The sequence below is a fragment of the Tamandua tetradactyla genome, chromosome 16 (genome assembly GCF_023851605.1).
Source record: "Tamandua tetradactyla isolate mTamTet1 chromosome 16, mTamTet1.pri, whole genome shotgun sequence".
NCBI lineage: Eukaryota > Metazoa > Chordata > Mammalia > Pilosa > Myrmecophagidae > Tamandua > Tamandua tetradactyla.
In genome coordinates, this window is record NC_135342.1 from 70119934 (window position 1) to 70142451 (window position 22518).

The 22518-nt window shown below is 36.8% G+C and overlaps 1 protein-coding gene across 3 annotated transcripts in view; it reads right to left on the minus strand.

Moving 5' to 3' along the window:
• Positions 1-22518, minus strand: part of CFDP1 (craniofacial development protein 1) — a 216563-nt gene that overhangs the window by 163930 nt on the left and 30115 nt on the right. For 2 of the 3 annotated variants that reach the window (XM_077133064.1, XM_077133062.1), the window contains exon 5: positions 3152-3271. The exons of the other annotated variant lie outside the window; for it this stretch is intronic. In XM_077133064.1, the coding sequence (XP_076989179.1) occupies positions 3152-3271 (120 nt within the window). The remainder of the gene's footprint in view (positions 1-3151; positions 3272-22518) is intronic. 3 annotated transcript variants of the gene reach the window in all.

Sequence of the window (22518 nt, forward strand, 5' to 3'; positions counted from 1 at the left end):
TAAACTTCCTCATCTGGGGAATTCCTGATATTCTTGCAAGCAGTGGGAAAAACCAATTCAATAGGCTGAGCCCTTGATCTTGGGGTTTGCCCCTAAGAATTCCTGCAAAGGAGAAGCTAAGCTTATTTATAATTCTGCTTATGAGTCACCCTGAAAGGAACCTCTTTAGTTGCTCAAATGTGGCCTCTCTCTAAGCCAACTTGGCAGGTGAACTCACTGCCCTCCCTAGTACATGGGACATGACTCCCATTAATGTAAATCTCCCCAGCAGCATGGGAGAGGACTCCCAGGGATGAGCCAGGACCCGTTATCACGGGACTGAGGACCAAAACGGGGAAGAGAGAAATGAGACAAAATAAAGTTTCAGCATCTGAGAGATTTCAAATAGAAACAAGAGGTTGTCCTGGACATTATTCTTACACATTATATAGTTATTCCTTTTTAGTTTATGGTGTATTGGAGCGGCTAGAGGGGGATGTACCTGAAACTGCTGAACTGTATTCCAATTGGGCTTGATTCTTAAAGATGATTATATAACTATATATACCTTTTACGTGACCATGTGATTATAAAAACCTTGTCTGTATTCCTTTTATCCAGGGTATGGATAGATGAGTAAAAAATCAAGGACAAAAAGAAATAATAGGGAAATCTTGGTAAAAAAAAAAAAAGGGGTAGATTGAAACACTACTGGTCAATGAGAGAGAGGGGTAAGGGATATGGAATGTATGAGTGTTTTCTTTTTCTGGAGTGATGCAAATGATCGTGGTGATGAATATACAAATTCTAAAAATGATCATGGTGATGAATATACAACTATGTGATGACATTGTGAACCACTGATTGTATACTTTGGATGGATTGTGTATGTGTAAAGATATCTCAATTAAAAAAAAAAAACAACAGGTGTTCAAAAACACTTATATATGATGTTCATAGCAGTACTATGCCTACTAGCCAAGAAAAAAAAAGGTGGAACCAAACCATATATCCATCAGCTGATGAGTATCACCCATACCATGGAATATAATTCAGCACATAAAAAGGAATGAAGTTCTGAGACATGCTATAACATGGATGAGTCTTGAAAAGATGCTAGGTGAAAGACACCAGATATAAAAGGCTATTCTATGATTCCAATTATATGAAAATATCCAAGTTAGGTAACTCCATAGAAACAGAAAGCAAGTTAGCAGCTGCCAGGGGCCGGAGGGAGTGGCGTTTGAAGAGTACCTGCTTAATGGGAACAGGGTTTCCTTTTGGGGTAATGAAAATACTCTGGAACTAGAGAGTGGTGATGGTTGTACAACATTGTGAATTCTCAATTGTCATTAACAGTAAATTTTGTTACGTGTATTTTACCCCATTTAAAAAAAGAGAGAAAATAAAAACTTACTGCTTATTTTGTACCAGTTTTTATAAGCATATCAGTCACCAAAATAAAAATTCTATTAAACAATATTTACTCTTACTACATGTGATATACTGATATATTTTTTTGTTTCACTTCTTTTAAATAATGATTGGAAACTACACTTTGGAAAACAGCAGCTTGTGGTCTGGAGACCTCTGTTCACATCTCATAGCTGTTAGTATAAATAGTGCTGCTATGAACATTTGTGTACAAGATTTTGTTTGAACACCTGTTTTCAATTCTTTGAAATTCCTAGGAGTGGAATTGCTGAATTATATGTTAACTATGTCTAAGTGAAGAAGCAAACTGTTCTTTCTACAGCTGCCCTCCCCAGTGTTTACAGCATTTCCACCATGGCAGCAAGCAGTCATATTCTATTACTTCAGAGATTTCTGTGCAATTACTACATGATTCCCACTCCTTAGTAATTCCAGTGGAAAAAAAAATACTTCAGATCAGAAGCAAAGCAGGTGTGGCTGGAACCCCATCTACATCTCCTCGGCACAAACTGCTATACCACAGTACCTGCTACAGGAGTGTCTTACTGTCAGCCCCTGTCACTTACTGTCACTTCTGAGGACTGAGGGCAGTGTGCACTCAGGGAAACAGCTGAGCCAATGAGAGATGGGAGTTGGAGGTGAGGTAGCCTAGGCTCCTTGCCCTGTGCTCTCAAAACCTGAGCACAAGCACACACAGCAATGCTGTGCTTGAAAATGCATCATTTTCCCCATCCCTGGCCTCACCTCCATCCTGGGACTTTCTGGAATCACCTCCCACAAACTACACTCAAAACTCTGTCTCAGGGTCTGCTCATGGGGAAAGGCAACCCCAGAGGATACAGAAGTGTAACGGTGTTGTTTGTATCCAGGGTTACAAACATGAAAAAGATTTGCCCTCGGAAAGCTACAACTTGGTAGGAAAACCCAGGACTGTTTTTAATGTAAAAAAAACAAACAAAAAAACTCGACTCTTCATAGCAGTGACAGAAGTGTATTTAAGGTTGCAAGGAAAAAGCAAACTGTGACTGAAGGGTCAGAGGAGCACATTTAGGTGACATGTTCTACACCAAACATGGGGATGTTAGCACCACAGGTCTCACCCCCAGCAGTCTGTGTGTGTGAGCAATGTTACCTGCAGGATGCAGTCTATGTTAAAGGCCCTATAGGCTATAACCTTAAGCTTCTCTTATTTACTGTGTGCTTTACTTCATATAGGTTAAGAAGAAAAGAATTTTTTATTTCCTCCAAAGAGAAAGAATCCTAGCCTTCAGCTAAAAATAATTCAGGTAATATGGAAAATATGACAGAAGAAAAACTATTGCGCTCCTGATAATGTGTGAAGACAATTATTTGAAAATCACTTTTGACCTCTTCAGTATGTGTCTTTGAGGTCACTGGGGGTTATGGGTGGGTAGTGAACCCAAATACTCATTAAAAGTAAATTCTGATGAACTGGTATTTTCATTCTAAAATTATTGTTTTTCCAATGAAAAATCTACCACATGTAAGTACCGTGGCCAACATTAAATCAGCACTTCTTGTAGGGGCTGAAACCAAATGAGAAACCTCTGGCTAATTTTCCTTTGCATCTTCCATTTTCAGCTAGAAGGCAGAGCAGCAGCCTAATTGCCTCTCTCAGGAAAGGACCATGACAGCTACAGTTAAGAGCAGATCTTTGTACTGACAACTGCTCCTCCAATGTGCCAGGGGCCTCTTCCACTGAGGCGTAAATACTCACCCTGACCCTGCAGGGGGTGCGGGCAGCACTGAAGGTACACTAGCCTGAGATTTATCCTTCTCGTTTTGCTTGAAGAAGGATTTGGCTTCTTTGGATGCAGCATCCACTTCCTTAGTCACCCTGTGCCAAGGAAAGAGACACAGAGTTTACAAGAGGAATAAAGATAGAGAAATAAAATCTAAAAAAAGGAACTGAATAACAACTAGGAAAATATCCACTTGCCTTTCAATACATTCTGGCTGTCGAGCTTTAGGACTAAAACTTACTACAACAGTTTTAGAAAAAGGCAATTTCCTTACTAAAATTAACAAATCAAACAGCAATGCATATAAATGTTATTCCCCTCAAATCCTCCCCGATTAACCTGCCAGTATAACATAAACTCCAATGTGCACTACTGAGTTCCAGCCCATCGTGGGTTACTGACTTCAAGGCTAAAAAAGTCCGTAAGTTGGTCCTCAGACTTAAAGGCCCAGTAAAAGATCAAAGGTCAGAAGTTGAGATAGAGATATAATATCTGAGGAAAACAAAGGCATTATTTCTAAAAGAAAAACAACTGTACAAACAATTTGGAGTATGCTATAAAGTTCCAGTTCTACAACTAAAACAACCAAAAGGTGAAACAAAATTCCCAAAGTAGCACTAATTTGGGAGTGACAGAAAGCAACATGACAGACCCCTGTCCAATTTAAATCTGGTCTGGAGAAACTGCCCTCAAAAAAAGCTTAGTCCTAAAGGATCAAACAAAGGGTATTTATGGTACCTAGAATGAACAAAGAAGGAGAAATGCCTAATGCCTGCCTACACATGTCAGGTCAACAAAAATATCTGAGGAATTTTGTTTAAATTCCAACCTATCTTTAGTGGGGTCCAAGAGTATGGTGTTCAATGCTCAACCAGGTCACTCAAATTAAGACTGGCCAAGAATAACCACAGGTAAATCCTATAAATACCCTAAGTGTCTACTAATCCATTTCCTGTTCTTCCTTCTAGGCTTCTTGACACCAAGACTGAATTTTCTTATTAAGAACTGTTCTAGTTTGCTAGCTGCCAGAATGCAATATATCAGAAACGGAATGGCTTTTAAAATGGGGAATTTAATAAGTTGCTAGTTTACAGTTCTAAGGCCGAGAAAATGTCCCAATTAAAACAAGTCTATAGAAATGTCCAATCAAAGGCATCCATGCAGGGAAAGATAACTTGTTTCAAGAAGGCCAATGAAGTTCAGGGTTTCTCTCTCAAGTGAGAAGGCACATGGTGAACACAGTCACAGTTTCTCTCTCGGCTGGAAGGGCACAAGGTAAGCACAGCGTCATCTGCTAGCTTTCTCTCCTGGCTTCCTGTTTCTTGAAGCTCCCCGGGAGGGGTTTTCCTCCTTCATCTCCAAAGGTCACTGGCTGTGGACTCTCTGCTTCATGGTGCTGCAGCATTCTCTGCTCTCTCCGAATCTCCTTCATTCTCCAAAATGTTTCCTCTTTTATCAGACTCCAGAAACTTATCAAGACTCATCCAAATGGGTGGAGACATGTCGTCACCTAATCCAGTTTAACAACCACTCTTGATTAAATCATATCTCCAGGGAGATGATCTAACTACAGATTCAAACATGCAGTTTTGAATAGGGATCATTCTGCCTTTATGAAATGGGATTTAGATTAAAACATGGGTTTTCTAGGGGATAAACATCCTTTCAAACCAGCACAAGAATCATCTCACTCCTGCATTTGGCAGTGTGTTATGTGTCCAAGTGGCACAGAATAAGGGTCTGAGAGGTTGTTTTTGTGGGTTTTTTTTTTTTTTTTTTTTTTTTTTTGCATGGGGAGGCACAGGGAATCAAACCCGGGTCTGGCATGGCAGGCAAGAACTCTGCCACTGCGCCACCACTGCCCACCCAAGTCTGAGAGTTTTTGTATTAAGAACCTTTGCTGGGAAAGACTACCAAGTTAATCTTGAAGGGTGACTTTTTTTTTTAAAAAAAGGCTATTACTCCACTGCTCGAGTTCTTGTGATGGCTCAATATAACTCACAGGATCAAATATAAACTGCCAACCCTCCTATTCAAGACCTTCCAAAATCTGGCCCTATTCTGTCAGGCTCAATTTGTGTACCCCTTCACTCTTCCAACGAACCTCTCAGAGATAACAGACAAGAGTTAAAAATAAGAATTTATGTGATAGGTTATAATCTCATTTAACAAATGCTCATGCTTTCACTGTGGACCCACAAAGAAGATGAGGTTTCCCCATCACATCAGTGGGACAAGACTTGCTTTGGCCAACAGAACATTAGCTGATTTGACAGTAACAAAAGTTCTAAACATGTTTATGCAGTTTTACATGCCCCCTTGAGTTTTTCCTTTAGTCGCAAGAAGAATATACATCAAATAATTCTAATCCAAGATGTGAGAGACATATGGTGCAGACCTGAATCCACAATGAGTTTGAACTAAGCCACACCTACATCAGCTAACTCCAGATACCCAAAATCATACAAGCAACAAATAAATGTTAAATCTTATATAACTCTGAATTTTAGGGTGGTTTGTTCCACAGCATCATTGTAAAAACAGCTAACTGACACACATTTCACAACTGAGAAAATTAAAATCTAAGGGATTAGGTTACTTGTACAAGACTATCAGATTAACATGCAATGCCAGAGAGAACTTTGTGGCGGATTGTATTTACAAATGGATGCCACAGTACTTCTCATCCAACATGCTCTTCCAGAATCCTGTTACTCTGCCAATGAGGATTCTGTCACCACCCCTTGGACCCAGGTACACTTCTGTGACTGCTCTGACTCCCAGAGTTCAGTAGAAGTGGCACTACGTGACTTCTGAGGGTAGCTCATAAAAGGTGATATATGGGGACACACGGTGGTTCCATGGTAGAACGCTTGTCTGCCATGCAAAAGATCAGAGTTCAATTCCTGGCTCATGCACACACACACTAAAAAAGACTCTAAAAGGTGAGACAGCTTCCATCTGGCTCTCTCTCTTGCGAATGCACCACAGAAGGCCCAAGTTACCACATCAAGACAATTAGCTAACCGTAAAACTGTCATGCAGGAGAGATGATATGGAAAGACCACAGAGTTAGACAGATGCCAGCAGAACTTGTTCCTGCTGCCACATGTCTGAAATTTCCTAGCTCACGCGTCAAACAAAGGAGTGAGGAGACCTTCAAGACGGCTCCAGACCTAACTGACTAAAATTACACAAGAGACCCTGAGCAAAAGCTGCCTAGCTAAGGCCCAGCCACCTTCAGAACCATGAGATATTATAATAAATGATTGTTTAAGCCTCTAAGTTTTGGGGTGATTTACTATATAGCTAGCTATACAGATAACCTATATATAAGTTTAGATATAGATAACCTATATCTAAATCTCAAGCTTGATACAGAGGTCCCAGAGTACTGGGCCAGAAAGTGTTCCTTTGAATCTCCTGGCTCTGGGTAGATCTGGGACAGATATGATGAGATGACTAATGAAGCAAAAGTGGAAACTTCCACTTATACACAGAAGTCTGAGCATGTTTTATTTTCCAAACCATACTAGTGGTAAATAAATTAATGAAGGCATGTATACACAAGGACAATGGAAATAAGTTTAAGACAAGACATATCAATCAAATTTTCTGAAGGCAGAAAGCAGATAGGCAAAAACTGACTTAGGTTTTTGCTTTCTCTAACTTCCTAAGCCTGTGGGCAAAACCAAGGAAGCCCACCTGTATCACAGTACCCTAGAAGGGCTCAATAAGCAGAGACACCAGCAACCTTTTAAAGTGGAGGAGAGGAGCATAGCCAAAACTGGCTGAAAGTCTGCATAAGGAAAAACAGGACGAAATCCTCTCTAATCCGCATACCAAGGTCACTACCACACAGACACACACAAAAATACACAAACACACATCTGCCTCCTCAATCCAGCAGAAGACGGAAATGAAAACCAAAGAAGCTCCAGACTCACAGAAGGCAGGGCCTTTTCTGAAAATAGGGGAATTAGATGAAAGTCTACTCACTCTTCCCTTGCCACAGCAACCTTGGAGTCTATGTGTTCTAACTGACTGAATAACAAGATGGAGTACTATCCAACCCATATTGGACTTTGCATAAGTAAGATATAAATACGTTTGTGTTATGCTACCCAGTTTCTGGGTTTATGTTACCTCAGAAAACCACCCTCTGACCTCACTATTATATCATTTCAATTAACTGGAATTTCAGAAAAAGAAAAAATAGGGGCAGATTATTAGCAACAAAAGAAGGGACAAAAGTCATATCCTTTCACCTAGATGTGAAGAACATGAGTTTCCATAACAACAGCCATAGGATATTTGATGTAACAACAACAAAAAGATCCACATCAGAGTGAATTTTTAAAATTCTGGTGATAGACATCAAATGGCCCAAGTTATAAGGAAAGGAAAAGCACCCCTCAGGCAATGCACATTTTGGTTTTGTACTTGGTTTGTCACAGAATTAATGATATTTTTGTAGTAGCCATCTAAGACAATACAGTCAACATTTTCTGAAAAGCAACACACATAACCTTTATTATGTGTTAGATTTTGGACATATAAAGAGATATGACATGATCTATGCCTTCAGGGGAGCTCACAGTCCAGGAGGACAGTCAAGTATGTAAAAAAGTCATGACAATACATGACACAATACACAGTAAATGCTATAAAGAAATTATGGAAAAGCAGAACTGTGGAAATATCTCTGTTAATTTCTTAGTGTCAAAGTTCTATTCTTATTCATTGGGAAACAAATATATAAGCTGGTATGTTTCTCTCAGGGACTTAGGTAACTGACCACAGTTACACTAGCAGAAGATTACTCTTGCTTGATAGCATGCCTAGAAGAACTCCACCTTAAAAGCCTTAAAAGAGCAATAAAAAATTCAGTTATCAAACATCTTCAAGCAGGTAACTAGTTAAATTACACACTATAAGAGGTAATAATCCCAATAGGAAAAGGTTCACTACTATCAATAGCTAATTTAAATGTTTTCAGAAGAAATTCCATTTTAACTTCATTTTCACTTACTCAGAATTTCCTGAAAAGTATTTATTTAGGCAGAAACTTTTCCATAACTGGCCTTTTCCAAAAAGGTGAATCATTTAGGAAAGTCTGAGCTAAAATCTCAACTGGTTATGCGATGGGGAAGGATAAAAAGTACTGTTTTTCTCTGTTCCCCAAGGTTAATAAGCTACTTAGAAATACTCATCTTTTCAAGTCGAAAAAAATGTCAATATTCCAAAATTCAACAGTTAAAACAGAGTTAAAAAACTGAAAGTCTACCTTGGTGCTAACACTACCTTACACTTATACTTACAAATTCTTCCCAGTCATCACTAGCTCTTTCTCATATTTCTTAAAGATGTAGTAATTCTCTTAATTTGATACAAAGACAAAAGAAAAAGCAGAATAATGATGTCAAGAAACTGAAAGATATGATCAAATCTATACACCAAGTTTGTATGCACTGTCAATTAAAAGTCAGACCTCCCAAAATCCCCAATGAGGATTCCTTATAAACCTATATACATGTACATAACTTAAGTTTAAAGAAAAAAAGAAACCCAACACATCCTGCCAACATGCCACCTATTAGGAAGGTTTTTGTCTTCTTCAGTGGGAGGAGGTTGCAGAGGATGTTCATCTGTCATACTACATATTTCTGTATATCTGATTTTTTGTAAAGAATGATATATTACTTTTGAAATATAAAATGTCTGGGTATTTATGTAAAAAAACACAACTGCTTGCATATTTGTACTTCTTTGTTTTTGAAGTGCTGCCCTCTTCTGACAAATGATGGAAACAGCAGACTCCCTGAAGACCCACCAAATACTTAAAAGTACCATCAATTTACTTTAAAAAATGAAATAGGAAATTGGTGGCACATAACTCTATTAACATTTATAAACAACCCCAAATGTAACTTAGCCAGGAAATTTAATTATTTCTCATAGGAACAGTCCCTTACAAGTTTTTCTTATTCTGTATGTAGCAGCACTGGTAAAGTTATAAATAAATCTTCCTTAGATATCCTACATGACGTGTGAGAACTAGTTCAAATCAAGGAAGATATAGCCTCTAGAAATTTTACAACCTACATACCCAATTATATATTAATATACTTTTGGTATTTTTTTCCTTATTTATTTATTTATTAAACATACCAACATACTTTTTTTTATTTAAAAAATAAATGCAAACATTCTTAACACATGATCGTTCTGTTCTACATATATAATCAGTAATTCACAATATCATCACATAGTTGCATATTCATCATCATGATCATTTCTTAGAACATGTGCATCAATTCAGAAAAAGAAATAAAAAGACAACAGAAAAATTCATACATACCATACCCCTAACTCCTTCCTTTCATTGATCAGTAGCATTTCAATCTACTAAACTTATTTTAATATTTGTTCCCCCTATTATTTACTTTTATGCCATATGTTTTACTTAGGTAGATAAAAGGAGCATCAGATATAAGGTTTTCACAAATCACATAGTCACATTGTGAAAGCTGTATCATTATACAATCATCTTCAAGAAACATGGCTACTGGAACACAGCTCTACATTTTCAGGCAGTTCCACAGCTTCTCCATTACATCTTGACTAACAAGGTGATATCTATTTAATGCATAAGAATAATCTCCAGGATAACCTCTCGACTCCGTTTGGAATCTCTCAGCCATTGACACTTTATTTTGTCTCATTTTGCTCTCCTCCCTTTTGGTTGAGAAGGTTTTCTCAATCCCTTGATGCTGAGTTCCAGCTCATTCCAGGATTTCTGTCCCATGTTGCCAGGAAGGTCCACACCCCTGGGAGTCATGTCCCACGTAGACAGGGGGAGAGCGGTGAGTTTGCATCTTGTGTTGGCTGGAGAGAGAGGCCACGTCTGAGCATCAAAAGAGGTTCTCTTGGGGGTGACGCTTAGGTCTAATTTTAAGTAGGCTTGACCTATCGTTTGTAGGGTTACGTTTCATATGAACAAACCCCAAGATTGGGGGCTCAGCCTATTGCTATGGTTGTCCCCACTGCTTGTGAGAATATCAAGAATTCTCCACTTGGGGAAGTTGAATTTTCACCCTTTCTCACCATTCCCCCAAAGGGGACTTTACAAATACTTTTTTACTCACTGTTCAAATCACTCTGGGATTTATTGTGGCATCACTCTGGACAAACCTACAAAATCTTCTGCCCTAGTCAAGGTTCCATGTACTTATGGTGTTCAGTTAAGCTGTCCACATAAGTTATATTAAGAACCGCACTAGTCAAAATATAAATTTTGTACCAAATAAACATTTTTGGCTTTAGTCTTACACATAAGTTGAAATTTTTAAATATTAATTACCATCTATTTTCAACACCCTGCAGTAATAACATTCCTTTGCTCTTCCTCATGCAAAAACATTTTTAAATTTGTACATTTAGTCACTATCATTATACACTCTAGGCATTCCTATATTATACCATCTCAGTCTTTGTCGTCTATCTTCCTTTCTGATTTCATTTGTGACCCCAGTCTTCCTTCCTCTATCATTCTCACATTCAGCTTCATTCAGTGTTCTAACATAATTGTGTTACAGTTAAGTAGTATTGTGCTATCCATTTCTGAGTTTTTACAATCAGTCTTGTTGCACCATCTGTATACCTTTATCTCCAATTACCCAAAACTTATTCTATTTCTATCTCTTGATGGTCTCTGTTACCAATGAAATTCTCCAAGTTCATTCACTAATGTCACTTCATATCAGTGAGACCATACAGTATTTGTCCTTTTGTTTCTGGCTAATGTCACTCAGCATAATGTCCTTAAGGTCCATTCATGTTGTTACATGCTTCATAACTTTATTCTGTCTTATAACTGTATATTATTCCATAGTATGTATATACCACAGCTTGTTTAGCTGCTCGTCTGTTGATGGACATTTGGGCTGTTTCAATCTCTTCACAGCTGTAAATAATGCTGCTATAAACACTGGTGTGCAAATGTCCGTCTGTGTTCTTGCTCTCATGTCCTCTGAGTAGATACTTAGCAATACTATTGCCAGGTCCTTAGCTTTCTGAGGACCCGCTAAACTGCCTTCCACTGTGGTTGTACCAGCTGACATTCCCACCCACATAAGCATGCCTCTTTCTCTACATCCTTTCCAGCACTTGTTGTTTTGTTTTATTGATAATGGCCATTCTGGTGGGTGTGAGATGATATCTCATTGTGGTTTTAATTTGCATTTCCCTAATAGCCAGGGAAGTTGAGCATCTTTTCATGTGCCTTTTGGCCATTCGTATTTCCTCTTCTGAGAAGTGTCTGTTCAAGTCTTTTGCTCATTTTGTAACTAGGTTGCTGTCTTTTTGTTGTTGAGTTGAACGATCTCTTTATATATTCTGGATACTAGACCTTTATCTGATATATCGTTTCCAAATATGATCTCCCATTGTGTAGGCTGTCTTTTTTTTTTCTTAACGAAGTTCTTTGATGTGCAAAAGTGTTTAATTTTGAGTTCCCATTTCTTTCTTTCTTCAATGCTTGTGCTTTGGGTGTAAGATCAAGGAAACCGCCTCCTGTTATAAGATTCATAAGATATTTCCCTACATTTCCTTCTAACAGTTTTATGGTCTTAGATCTAATATTTAGGTCGCTGATCCATTTTGAGTTAATTTTTGTATAGGGTGTTAGATACGGATCCTCTTCCATTCTTTTTTTTTTTTTTTTTTTTTTTTTTTTTTTTTTTTCTTTTTTTTTTTTTTTATTAATTAAAAAAAGAATTAACAAAACAATTAGAAATCATTCCAATCTACATGTACAATCAGTAATTCTTAATAACATCACATAGTTGCATATTCATCATTTCTTAGTACATTTGCATCGATTTAGAAAAAGAAATAAAAAGACAACAGAATAAGAATTAAAACAATAATAGAAAGAAAAAAAACAAAAAAAACAAAAACAAAAACCTATACCTCACATGCAGCTTCATTCAGTGTTTTAACATAATTGCATTACAATTGGGTAGTATTGTGCTGTCCATTTCTGAGTTTTTATATCCAGTCCCGTTGTACAGTCTGTATCCCTTCATCTCCAATTATCCCTTCTTTTTTTTTTTTTTTAATTAACGGAAAAAAAGAAATTAACCCAACATTTAGAGATCATACCATTCTATACATGCAATCATTAATTCTTAACATCATCACATAGATGCATGATCATCATTTCTTAGTACATTTGCATTGGTTTAGAAGAACTAGCAACATAACCGAAAAAGATATAGAATGTTAATATAGAGAAAAAAATAAAAGTAATAATAGTAAAATCAAAACAAAACAACACAAAACAAAACAAAAACCTATAGCTCAGATGCAGCTTCATTCAGTGTTTTAACATGATTACTTTACAATTAGGTATTATTGTGCTGTCCATTTTTGAGTTTTTGTATCTAGTCCTGTTGCACAGTCTGTATCCCTTCAGCTTCAATTACCCATTGTCTTACCCTGTTTCTAACTCCCGCTGAACTCTGTTACCAATGACATATTTCAAGTTTATTCTCGAATGTCCGTTCACATCAGTGGGACCATACAGTATTTGTCCTTTAGTTTTTGGCTGGATTCACTCAGCATAATATTCTCTAGGTCCATCCATGTTATTACATGGTTCATAAGTTTATCTTGTCTTAAAGCTGCATAATATTCCATCGTATGTATATACCACAGTTTGTTTAGCCACTCTTCTGTTGATGGAGATTTTGGCTGTTTCCATCTCTTTGCAATTGTAAATAATGCTGCTATAAACATTGGTGTGCAAATGTCCGTTTGTGTCTTTGCCCTTAAGTCCTTTGAGTAGATACCTAGCAATGGTATTGCTGGGTCGTATGGCAGTTCTATATTCAGCTTTTTGAGGAACCGCCAAACTGCCTTCCACAGTGGTTGCACCCTTTGACATTCCCACCAACAGTGGATAAGTGTGCCTCTTTCTCCGCATCCTCTCCAGCACTTGTCATTTTCTGTTTTGTTGATAATGGCCATTCTGGTGGGTGTGAGATGATATCTCATTGTGGTTTTGATTTGCATTTCTCTAATGGCCAGGGACATTGAGCATCTCTTCATGTGCCTCTTGGCCATCCGTATTTCCTCTTCTGAGAGGTGTCTGTTCAAGTCTTTTTCCCATTTTGTAATTGGGTTGGCTGTCTTTTTGTTGTTGAGATGAACAATCTCTTTATAAATTCTGGATACTAGACCTTTATCTGATATATCATTTCCAAATATTGTCTCCCATTGTGTAGGCTGTCTTTCTACTTTCTTGATGAAGTTCTTTGATGCACAAAAGTGTTTAATTTTGAGGAGTTCCCATTTATTTATTTCCTTCTTCAGTGCTCTTGCTTTAGGTTTAAGGTCCATAAAACCGCCTCCAGTTGTAAGATCCATAAGATATCTCCCAACATTTTCCTCTAACTGTTTTATGGTCTTAGACCTAATGTTTAGATCTTTGATCCATTTTGAGTTAACTTTTGTATAGGGTGTGAGAGATGGGTCTTCTTTCATTCTTTTGCATATGGATATCCAGTTCTCTAGGCATCATTTACTGAAGAGACTGTTCTGTCCCAGGTGAGTTGGCCTGACTGCCTTATCAAAGATCAATTGTTCATAGATGAGAGAGTCTGAACACTCTATTCGATTCCATTGGTCCGTATATCTATCTTTATGCCAGTACCATGCTGTTTTGACCACTGTAGCTTCATAATACACCTTAAAGTCAGGTAGTGTGACACCGCTGACTTCATTTTTCTTTCTCAGGATACTTTTCGATGTTTGGGGCACCGTGCCCTTCAAAATAAATTTGGTTATTGGTTTTTCTATTTCTGAAAAGTAAGTTTTTGGGATTTTGATTGGTATTGCATTGAATCTGTAAATCAATTTAGGTAGAATTGACATGTTAACTATATTTAGTCTTCCAATCCATGAACACAGTATCTGCTTCCATTTATTTAGGTCTTCTGTGATTTATTTTAATAATTTCTTGTAGTTTTCTTTGTATAGGTCTTTTGTCTCTTTAAATTTATTCCTAAATACGTTATTCTTTTGGTTGCAATTGTAAATGGAATTTTTTCTTGATTTTCCACTCAGACTGTTCATTACTAATGTATAGAAGATTTTTGAGTGTTGATCTTGTAACCTGCCACTTCGTTGTACTCATTTATTAGCTCTAGTAGTTCTGCTGTGGACTTTTTGGGGATTTCGACATGCAGTATAATAACATCTGCAAACAGTTAGAGTTTTACTTCTTCCTTCCCAATTCTGATGCCTTGTATTTCTTTTTCTTGTCTAATTGCTCTGGTTAGAACTTCCAACACAATGTTCAGTAACAGTGGTGAGAGTAGACATCCTTGTCTTGTTACTGATCTTAGGGGGAAAGTTTTCAGTTTTTCCCCACTGAGGATGATGTTAGCTGTGGGTTTTTCATATATTCCCTTTATCATGTTGAGGAAGTTCCCTTCTATTCCTATCCTTTGAAGTGTTTTCAACAGGAAAGGACATTGCATTTTGTCAAATGCCTTTTCTGCATCAATTGAGACGATCATGTGATTTTTCTGCTTTGATTTGTTGATATAGTGTATTACATTAATTGATTTTCTTATACTGAATCATCCTTGCATACCTGCAATGAATCCTACTTGGTCATGGTGTATAATTCTTTTAATGTGCTGTTGGATTCAATTTGCTAGAATTTTGTTGAGGATTTTTGCATCTATATTCTTTAGAGAGATTGGCCTGTAGAGATTGGTCTTTTTTTTTGTAATATCTTTGTCTGGCTTTGGTATGAGGGTGATGTCGGATTCGTAGAACGAGTTAGGGAGCTTTCCCTCTCCTTCAATTTTTTTGGAGAGTTTGTGCAGTATTGGTACTAATTCTTTCTTGAATATTTGGTAGAATCCACATGGGAAGCCATCTGGTCCTGGACTTTTCTTTTTGGGGAGCTTCTTAATGACTGATTCAATTTCTTTACTTGTGATTGGTTTGTTGAGGCATCTATTTCTTCTTGAGTCAATGTTGGTTGTTCATGCCTTTCTAGGAAGTTGTCCATTTCATCTACATTGCTGAGTTTATTAGCATAAAGTAGTTTATAGTATCCTCTCATTACTTCCTTTATTTCTGTGGGGTCAGCGGTTATGTATCCTCTTCCATTTCCGATTTTATTTATTTGCATCCTCTCTCTTCTTTTTGTCAACCTCGCAAAGGGTCCAGCAATCCTACTGATTTTCTCAGAGAACCAACTTTTCATTTTATTGATTTTCTCAATTGTTTTCATGTTCTCTATTTCATTTATTTCTGCACTACTCTTCATTATTTCTTTCCTTTTGCTTGCTTTGTGTTTTAGTTTGCTGTTCTTTCTCTAGTTCTTCCAAGTGAACAGTTAATTCCTTGATTTTTGCCCTTTCTGCTTTTTTGATATAGGCATTTAAGGCAATAAATTTCCCTTTAGCACTGCCTTTGCTGCATCCCATAAATTTGGTATGTTAACGTTTTCATTTTCATTGGCCTCAAGATACTTACTGATTTCTCTTGTGATTTCTTCCTTGACCCACTGGTTGTTTTAGAGTGTATTGTTGATGATTCTACCTTATATGAAATGCATGGTTATGGTGTATTTTTTTCTGTAGCATTAGCAAGGTCCCAGTGTACTGATTCTTTCAGCACAATTATTTATGTTTATCTTAGTGGTTACCAAAAAATCCTTTATAACTGCATCTGAATAAGTAGTTAGATGATTGGGAAATACAATTTTCCTCAGTTAAAATATAATATGTCATTATGGCAAGAGACACTAATTTTGCTTTTTGGGCTTATCCTTCCTTTATTCTGTTATTTCTATCATTTTCCCTTATTAAAGTTATTTCTGGAATATGAAAAAAAAAGAGTGTATTGTTGGGCCTCCAAATATTTGTGAATTTTCTGGCATTCTGCCTATTATTGATTTCCAACTTCATTCCTTTATGATCTGAGAAAATGTTTTGTATGATTTCAATCTTTTTAAATTTATTGAGACTTGCTTTGTGACCCAGCATATGGTCTGTTCTTGAGAATGATCCATGAGCACTTGAGAAAAAGGTGTATCTTGCTGTTGTGGGGTGTAATGTTCTATAAATGTCTGTTAAGTCTAGTTCATTTATTGTGTTATTCAAATTCTGTTTCTTTATTGATCCTCTTTCTAGATGTTCTGTCCATTGAGGAGAACAGGGAATTGAAGTCTCCAACTATTATGGTAGCTGTGTTTATTTCCCTTTTTAGTGTTTGTCCTACGTATTTTGGAGCATTCTGGCTCAGTGCATAAATATTTATGATTGTTATGTCTTCTTGTTGAATTGTTCCTTTGTTTTAATATATAGTGTCCTTTTTCCCTCTTTGTTTTACATTTGAAGTCTAATTTGTTGGATATTAATATAGCTACTCCTGCTCTTTTCTGGTTGTTATTTGTATGAAATATCTTCCCAACCTTTCACTTTCAACCTGTTTATCCTTGAGTCTATGATGCATTTCCTGTAGAAAGCATATAGATGGGTCCTGTTTTTTAATCCATTCTGCCAGTTTGTCTTTTGATTGGGGAGTTTAATCCATTAATATTTAGTGTTATTACTGTATGGGCAGTACTTTCTTCAACAATTTTGCCTTTTGAGTTTTATATGTTACATCTAATTTTTCTTCTTTTACCTTTATTCATAGTTTTCATTTCTACACTCTTCTCCACACCTCTCTCTGCTGTCGTTTCCTGTCTGTCTCCACAATGCTCCCTTTAGTATTTCTTCCAGAGCCAGTCTCTTAGTTATAAATTCTCTCAGTGATTTTTGCCTGAAAATGTTTTAATTTCCCCCTCATTTGTGAAGGACAATTTTGCTAGATATAGATTTCTTGGTTGGCAGTTTTTCTCTTTTAGTAATTTAAATATTTTTATCATCCCACTGTCTTCTCACCCCCATGGTATCTGCGGACAAATGTACACATATAGTCTTATTGGGTTTCCCTTGTATGTGATGGATTGCTTTTCTCTTGCTGCTTTCAAGATTCTCTTTCTCTGACATCTGACATCCTGATTAGTAAGTGTCTTGGAGTATATCTATTTGGGTCAATTCTGTTTGGGGTACGCTGTACTTCTTGGATTTGTAATTTTAAGTCTTTCATAAGAGTTTAGAAATTTTCAGTGATAATTTTCTTCACTAGTTTTTCTCCTCCTTTTCCCTTCTCTTCTCCTCTGGGACACCCACAACACATATATTCATGTGCTTCCTGTGTCATTCAATTCCCTGGGTCCCTGTTCATATCTTTCCATTCTATTTCCTATATTTTCTTTTGCTTGTCAGATTTCAGATGTCCCATCCTCTAGTTCTCTAATCCTATCTTCTGCCTCTTGAAATCTGATATTGTTGGTTTCCATTGTTTTTTTCATCTCTTTTACTGTGCCTTTCATTCCCATAAGTTCTGTGGTTTGTTATTTCAGGCTTTCAATTTCTTATTTTTGTTCATTCCTTGACTTTATATACTTCCTCAATTCATTGATTTGATTATTGATGATGCTTTTTATGTTTGTTCGATCATTCTGAATTAATTGTTTCAACTCCTGTATCTCATGTGAATTGTTGGTTTGTTCCTTTGACTGGGCCATATCATCAATTTTCCTAGTATGAGTTGTTAGTTTTTGCTGGCATCTAGGCATTTAATTACCTTAATTAGTTTATTCTGGAGATTGTTTTCACCTTTTTTACCTAAGATTTTCTTGCTGGATGACTTTGTTATCTATCTGTTCTTTGACATTTAGTTCAGTTTATTCTGAACCTCCAGCTTAGGTTTTGTTTAACAGATCAGAATTTTTCAGTTCTTGTTTCCTTGTTTCTTTCCCCCTGCCTTATGAGGGTCTACTTAGGTATTACAGACCCCAGCCAGATTTTCCCAGACCAAACTGGTCTCCTTTCAGGAACAAAGTAATCACCTGCATCAGTTTTCCCTGAGGGTGAGACTGAGCAGGATGAAAGGCTTTCCTATGAAGCCACTGGATTCTATGTTTTTCCTATGCTGCCCAGTATGTGGTGCTTTTCTGCCTGTGGGTCCCACCAGCATAAGGCGATGTGGTACCTTTAACTTCAGCAACCTCTCTCTGCTGGGGGCGTGGTTGAGATAGAGGAGAGGTTGTAGGCTGGCTTTAATTGCTTCACTTTTCCAGACCTGGAGTCTGAATTCCTAAAGGGAGGGAATCCACCCAAGCTGGGCCCACCCCTCTCCCATGGAAGGCACAGTCTCTAGACAAACACTCAAACAAGCTTAATTCTGCCTATGCCTGGGGCAGTTGGAGCCTGAGAAGCCTTGCACTATATCCAAAGAGTAGCAAACCATAGAAACACAGCCACAAAAAAGACAGAGAAAAATCTTTTTCAGAGCAGGACACCCTTTCCTCAGTTGCCAATCAAGAGCTTAAGTTGGTATGTTGTTTTCTGTACCTTCAGGTTCTATGTACCCCTCCTCTCCCTCAGGACCCAGACCCTTTCAAGTATTATGTGCTAGCCAATCCAAAAAACCTCTGTTCCTTTTTCCTTTTCTTTTTCTGTCAGCCTACCCTCTCTGTGCCGGGGCAAAAACCCAGCAACCTCTGTTTTGACTCAAGATTCAGCTGAGATGGGGGCCTATTTTCAGCAGTCAGAATTTCTAATTAATTCCACAATTGGAACTTGGTTGCAGCACAATAGCCCCCGCTGCTGGTAAAGTCTCTTTCCTTTACCTCTGGGAAGCTGCCTGTGAGGGAGGGGCACCTGCCACGACGGTTTAGGGAACTCACAGTTCAGTGTGGGCTCGCAGTTGGTCCAGCTGGTCCAGACTGGGATACGCTGTATCCAGTCACTGACGTGGCCCAACCAGTTGTTCTGTACTGTTCCTGGCTATTTACTAGCTGCTCTGGTAGGTGAACCAAATCTCACACATCACTAAGCTGCCACCTTGGGCCCCTTTCTTGGTATTATTTTTTATAGGACTTCCAACCCATTGAAGATTTACCATCAGTATTTTGTTATCCTCTTTTGGAAAACTCAAATGTTTCCAGATATGATTTCTGGCAACAAAAGAAAACATTACTTACTTACATTATCAAAAATTATTTAATAGATTCCACAGATAATTTCCAAGGGAAAGAGGTGTTTTCACAATGGAGAATTCTAATAAATATTGCCCTATGTGATCAAACTTAATGTGCTGAGAACAATATATAACCAATGTTATTCTTTTGACTAATATGATTAATTAATAATAGTTATAATAAATTATAAAAATGTGATAATTATAATAAATAATTTAAATATTTATCTAAATTAATCATTTAAAGGTAATATGAGGAAGGAGTCCAACAATCCAAACTGAGGGACAACCTATAGAACAACTGATCTGGACTCTTCATGACAGAATCACTAGCTGCACTGCATTATACAGAATCTAGACCAGCTCAGGGACCATCAAATGTTCACAGCCATGTGTGATATAAACTGGATGCTCATCATGAGCAGTAGTAAGACATTACAATGTGTGTTGGCTATTTTGTCAACTGAAATTTCAAAATATGTAAGATGATGACAGAATCTAAAGATTTATTTTTATAACTTCTTATTTTTAGAATAATTTTAATCAATAATCAGGTGTGATTTTAAGAATTTATGGTTTAAACCATAATTATATGGAACCCTGAATAGGGTGTGAGATTCTGCTGGTTTGCACAGGTTAGGGTTATGCCCTGATTGATATATCCCAGAGTAATTTGGACAGAGAATAAGAAAGTATTTGAAAAGTCCCCTTGAGGGACTGGTGAAAAAGGTAGAAATATTAAAATTCTCCACCTGGGGAATTCCTTATATTCTCGCAAGTGTTAAGGACTACGAATTTAATAGGCCATGCCCTCGATCTTGGCTTGACCTTATGAAACCTATTCCTGCAAAGGAGAAGCTAAGCCTACGTATTTTTAAGCCTAAGAGTCACTTCTAGAGAACATCCTTTGTTGCTCAGATGTGGCCTCTCTCTCTAAGTCAACCTGGGAGATGAACTCACTGTTCTCCCCACTATGTGGGACATGATTCCCAGGTATGTAAATCTCCCTGGCAACATGGGGCAGGACTCCCGGGGGTGAATGTGGACCAGCATGTGAGATTAAGAAAGACCATAAGGGGAAAGATATATGAAACAAAATAAAGTTTCAGTGGCTCAGAGATTTCAAATAGACTCAAGAGGTCATTGTGGAGGTTATTAAGCATTATATTGATATCCCTTTTTAGTTTTTAATGTATTAGAACACTAGGAGACACTTGAAACGCTGAACTGTATTCCAGTTGCCTTCACTCTTAAAGACGAAGTTGTATAACTATATAGATTTACAGTATGACCATGTGATTGTGAAAACCTTGTAGATGAGTCTCTTTATTCAGAGTATGGATAGATGAGTAAAAAATAAAGGCAATAAATATATAACAGAGGGGGATAAAGGAATTGGGATGTTTTGGGTGTTCCTTATCATTTTTATTTTTATTCTTATGTTCTTTGAGTAACGAAAATGTTCAAAAATTGATCATGGTGATGAATGGACACCTATATGATGATATTGTGAAACACTGTACACTTTGGATGATTACATGGTATGTGAATATATCACAATAAAACTGATTTTAAAAATTATGGTTTAGAGTGCACAGCAGTTCAGTGGTTAGAATGCCCGCCTTCCATGTGGGAGACCCGGGTTCGATTCCCGGACCATACACACCACCTCCCCGAAAAAAAAATTATGGTTTAAAATTAGAGAAGTGAAATTGGTATCATTTCTTTTTAGCCCTGATTTACTAATAATAAATCAAGCCTCACTAGATGCTTTTGTCAAGAAAACACATACCTTTTCTGAATGAAGCAGGAACATTAAAACACTTGACAACATGGAAATGACTCCAAAAAACTGAAGACTAAATGAAATCCTGGCAGTTTTATTCTATGATCCTTCAGATAACAGAGTTCAAATTTTGACTGTGGAGTGCTAAAACCACACTAAATTATTTGCAGATATATACTAGCTAAAGAAGTTATGGTTCCACCAAAATTTCAGCAGCATTTACGTATCAACCAAAAGACATTCAAAATTTAAAGTATTTTTTGAAAGAAATAGTACTAAACTAAAAGGCCAACAGAAGCAGACATTCAAAATTCTACACATTAACGTTAATACTTTGCAAGATTCTGCTAAAAGAGCATACGTAGTTGCTAAGGTTAAAAACCAAACACCATTGCCAAGATATTAGTAAAAGACTGTAAAGTTATTTGCTTCAAAATGTTGGTGAATCTGTGGATAAGAAGGTTGCTCAAGTATAAATTTGCAATGTCACCATAGCTTGATGTATTCAAGATCTGGCTTATGATACTGAAGACTATAAAGTTAGTAAAATATTTTCTCGATACAACCTATAGAAAGTCTGATACTGCTAACATGGAAAATCTTTTGGTATATGTGTTATTTAAACATGAGAGTAATATAAAGGATTCTTTAGTTTCTTGGTGACAAACACAACAAACACTCATCTCTATAATAAACTAGGATTATACTGCCAACAGATGTGGTATAGAATTTAAGTATTTGCAAGAGTATGCTCTGATGGTACAGGTGCATGACAGGAAAACAATTTGGAGTAAGAAGCTGGTGCTAGAACTTTAATTAATGCTGTGCTGCCTTCATCGAGAAAATCTTGCCAACAAAAAAACCTCACTATATTTAGGAAAGTAATAAAAATGATGATTTAATACACCATTTTTTTTTACATTGTGCAAAGTCAGTAAAAAAAATTTTTAGTTTACTGTTAACATGTGGTAAATTTTTAAAAGATGAATATAAACATGCATATGTTATATTGTGAGTTGAGTTACAACAGTTATGTTGATAATGATAAACTATGTAATTAACTTAATATTTCTACATGAAAAAATTAACCAAATAGTCCCCAATTTTAAAATCTCAATTAGACAGTAAAAAGTGCTTATTTGTCTGTTATCTTTGGTATTTCTAATTATTTCACTGTTTTCATGCACGGAAGTAATTCAACACACTTTCTTGTACCATATAAAAGGGCAAAAATGAAAATTAGAAACCTGGAAGAACAGTTTCTACAGAGTGACACATTTCATAAAATTACAATTATCAGTGAAGCAGATGGTGATTTTGATACTGTACATCTGTAAAAAGCTGTTATCATCGAACATTTTATCGATACTTGATAGAATGTTTTGAATTTTATTTTCCATCAAAAGAGTAACTATACATTAGAAATTCATGCCCCGG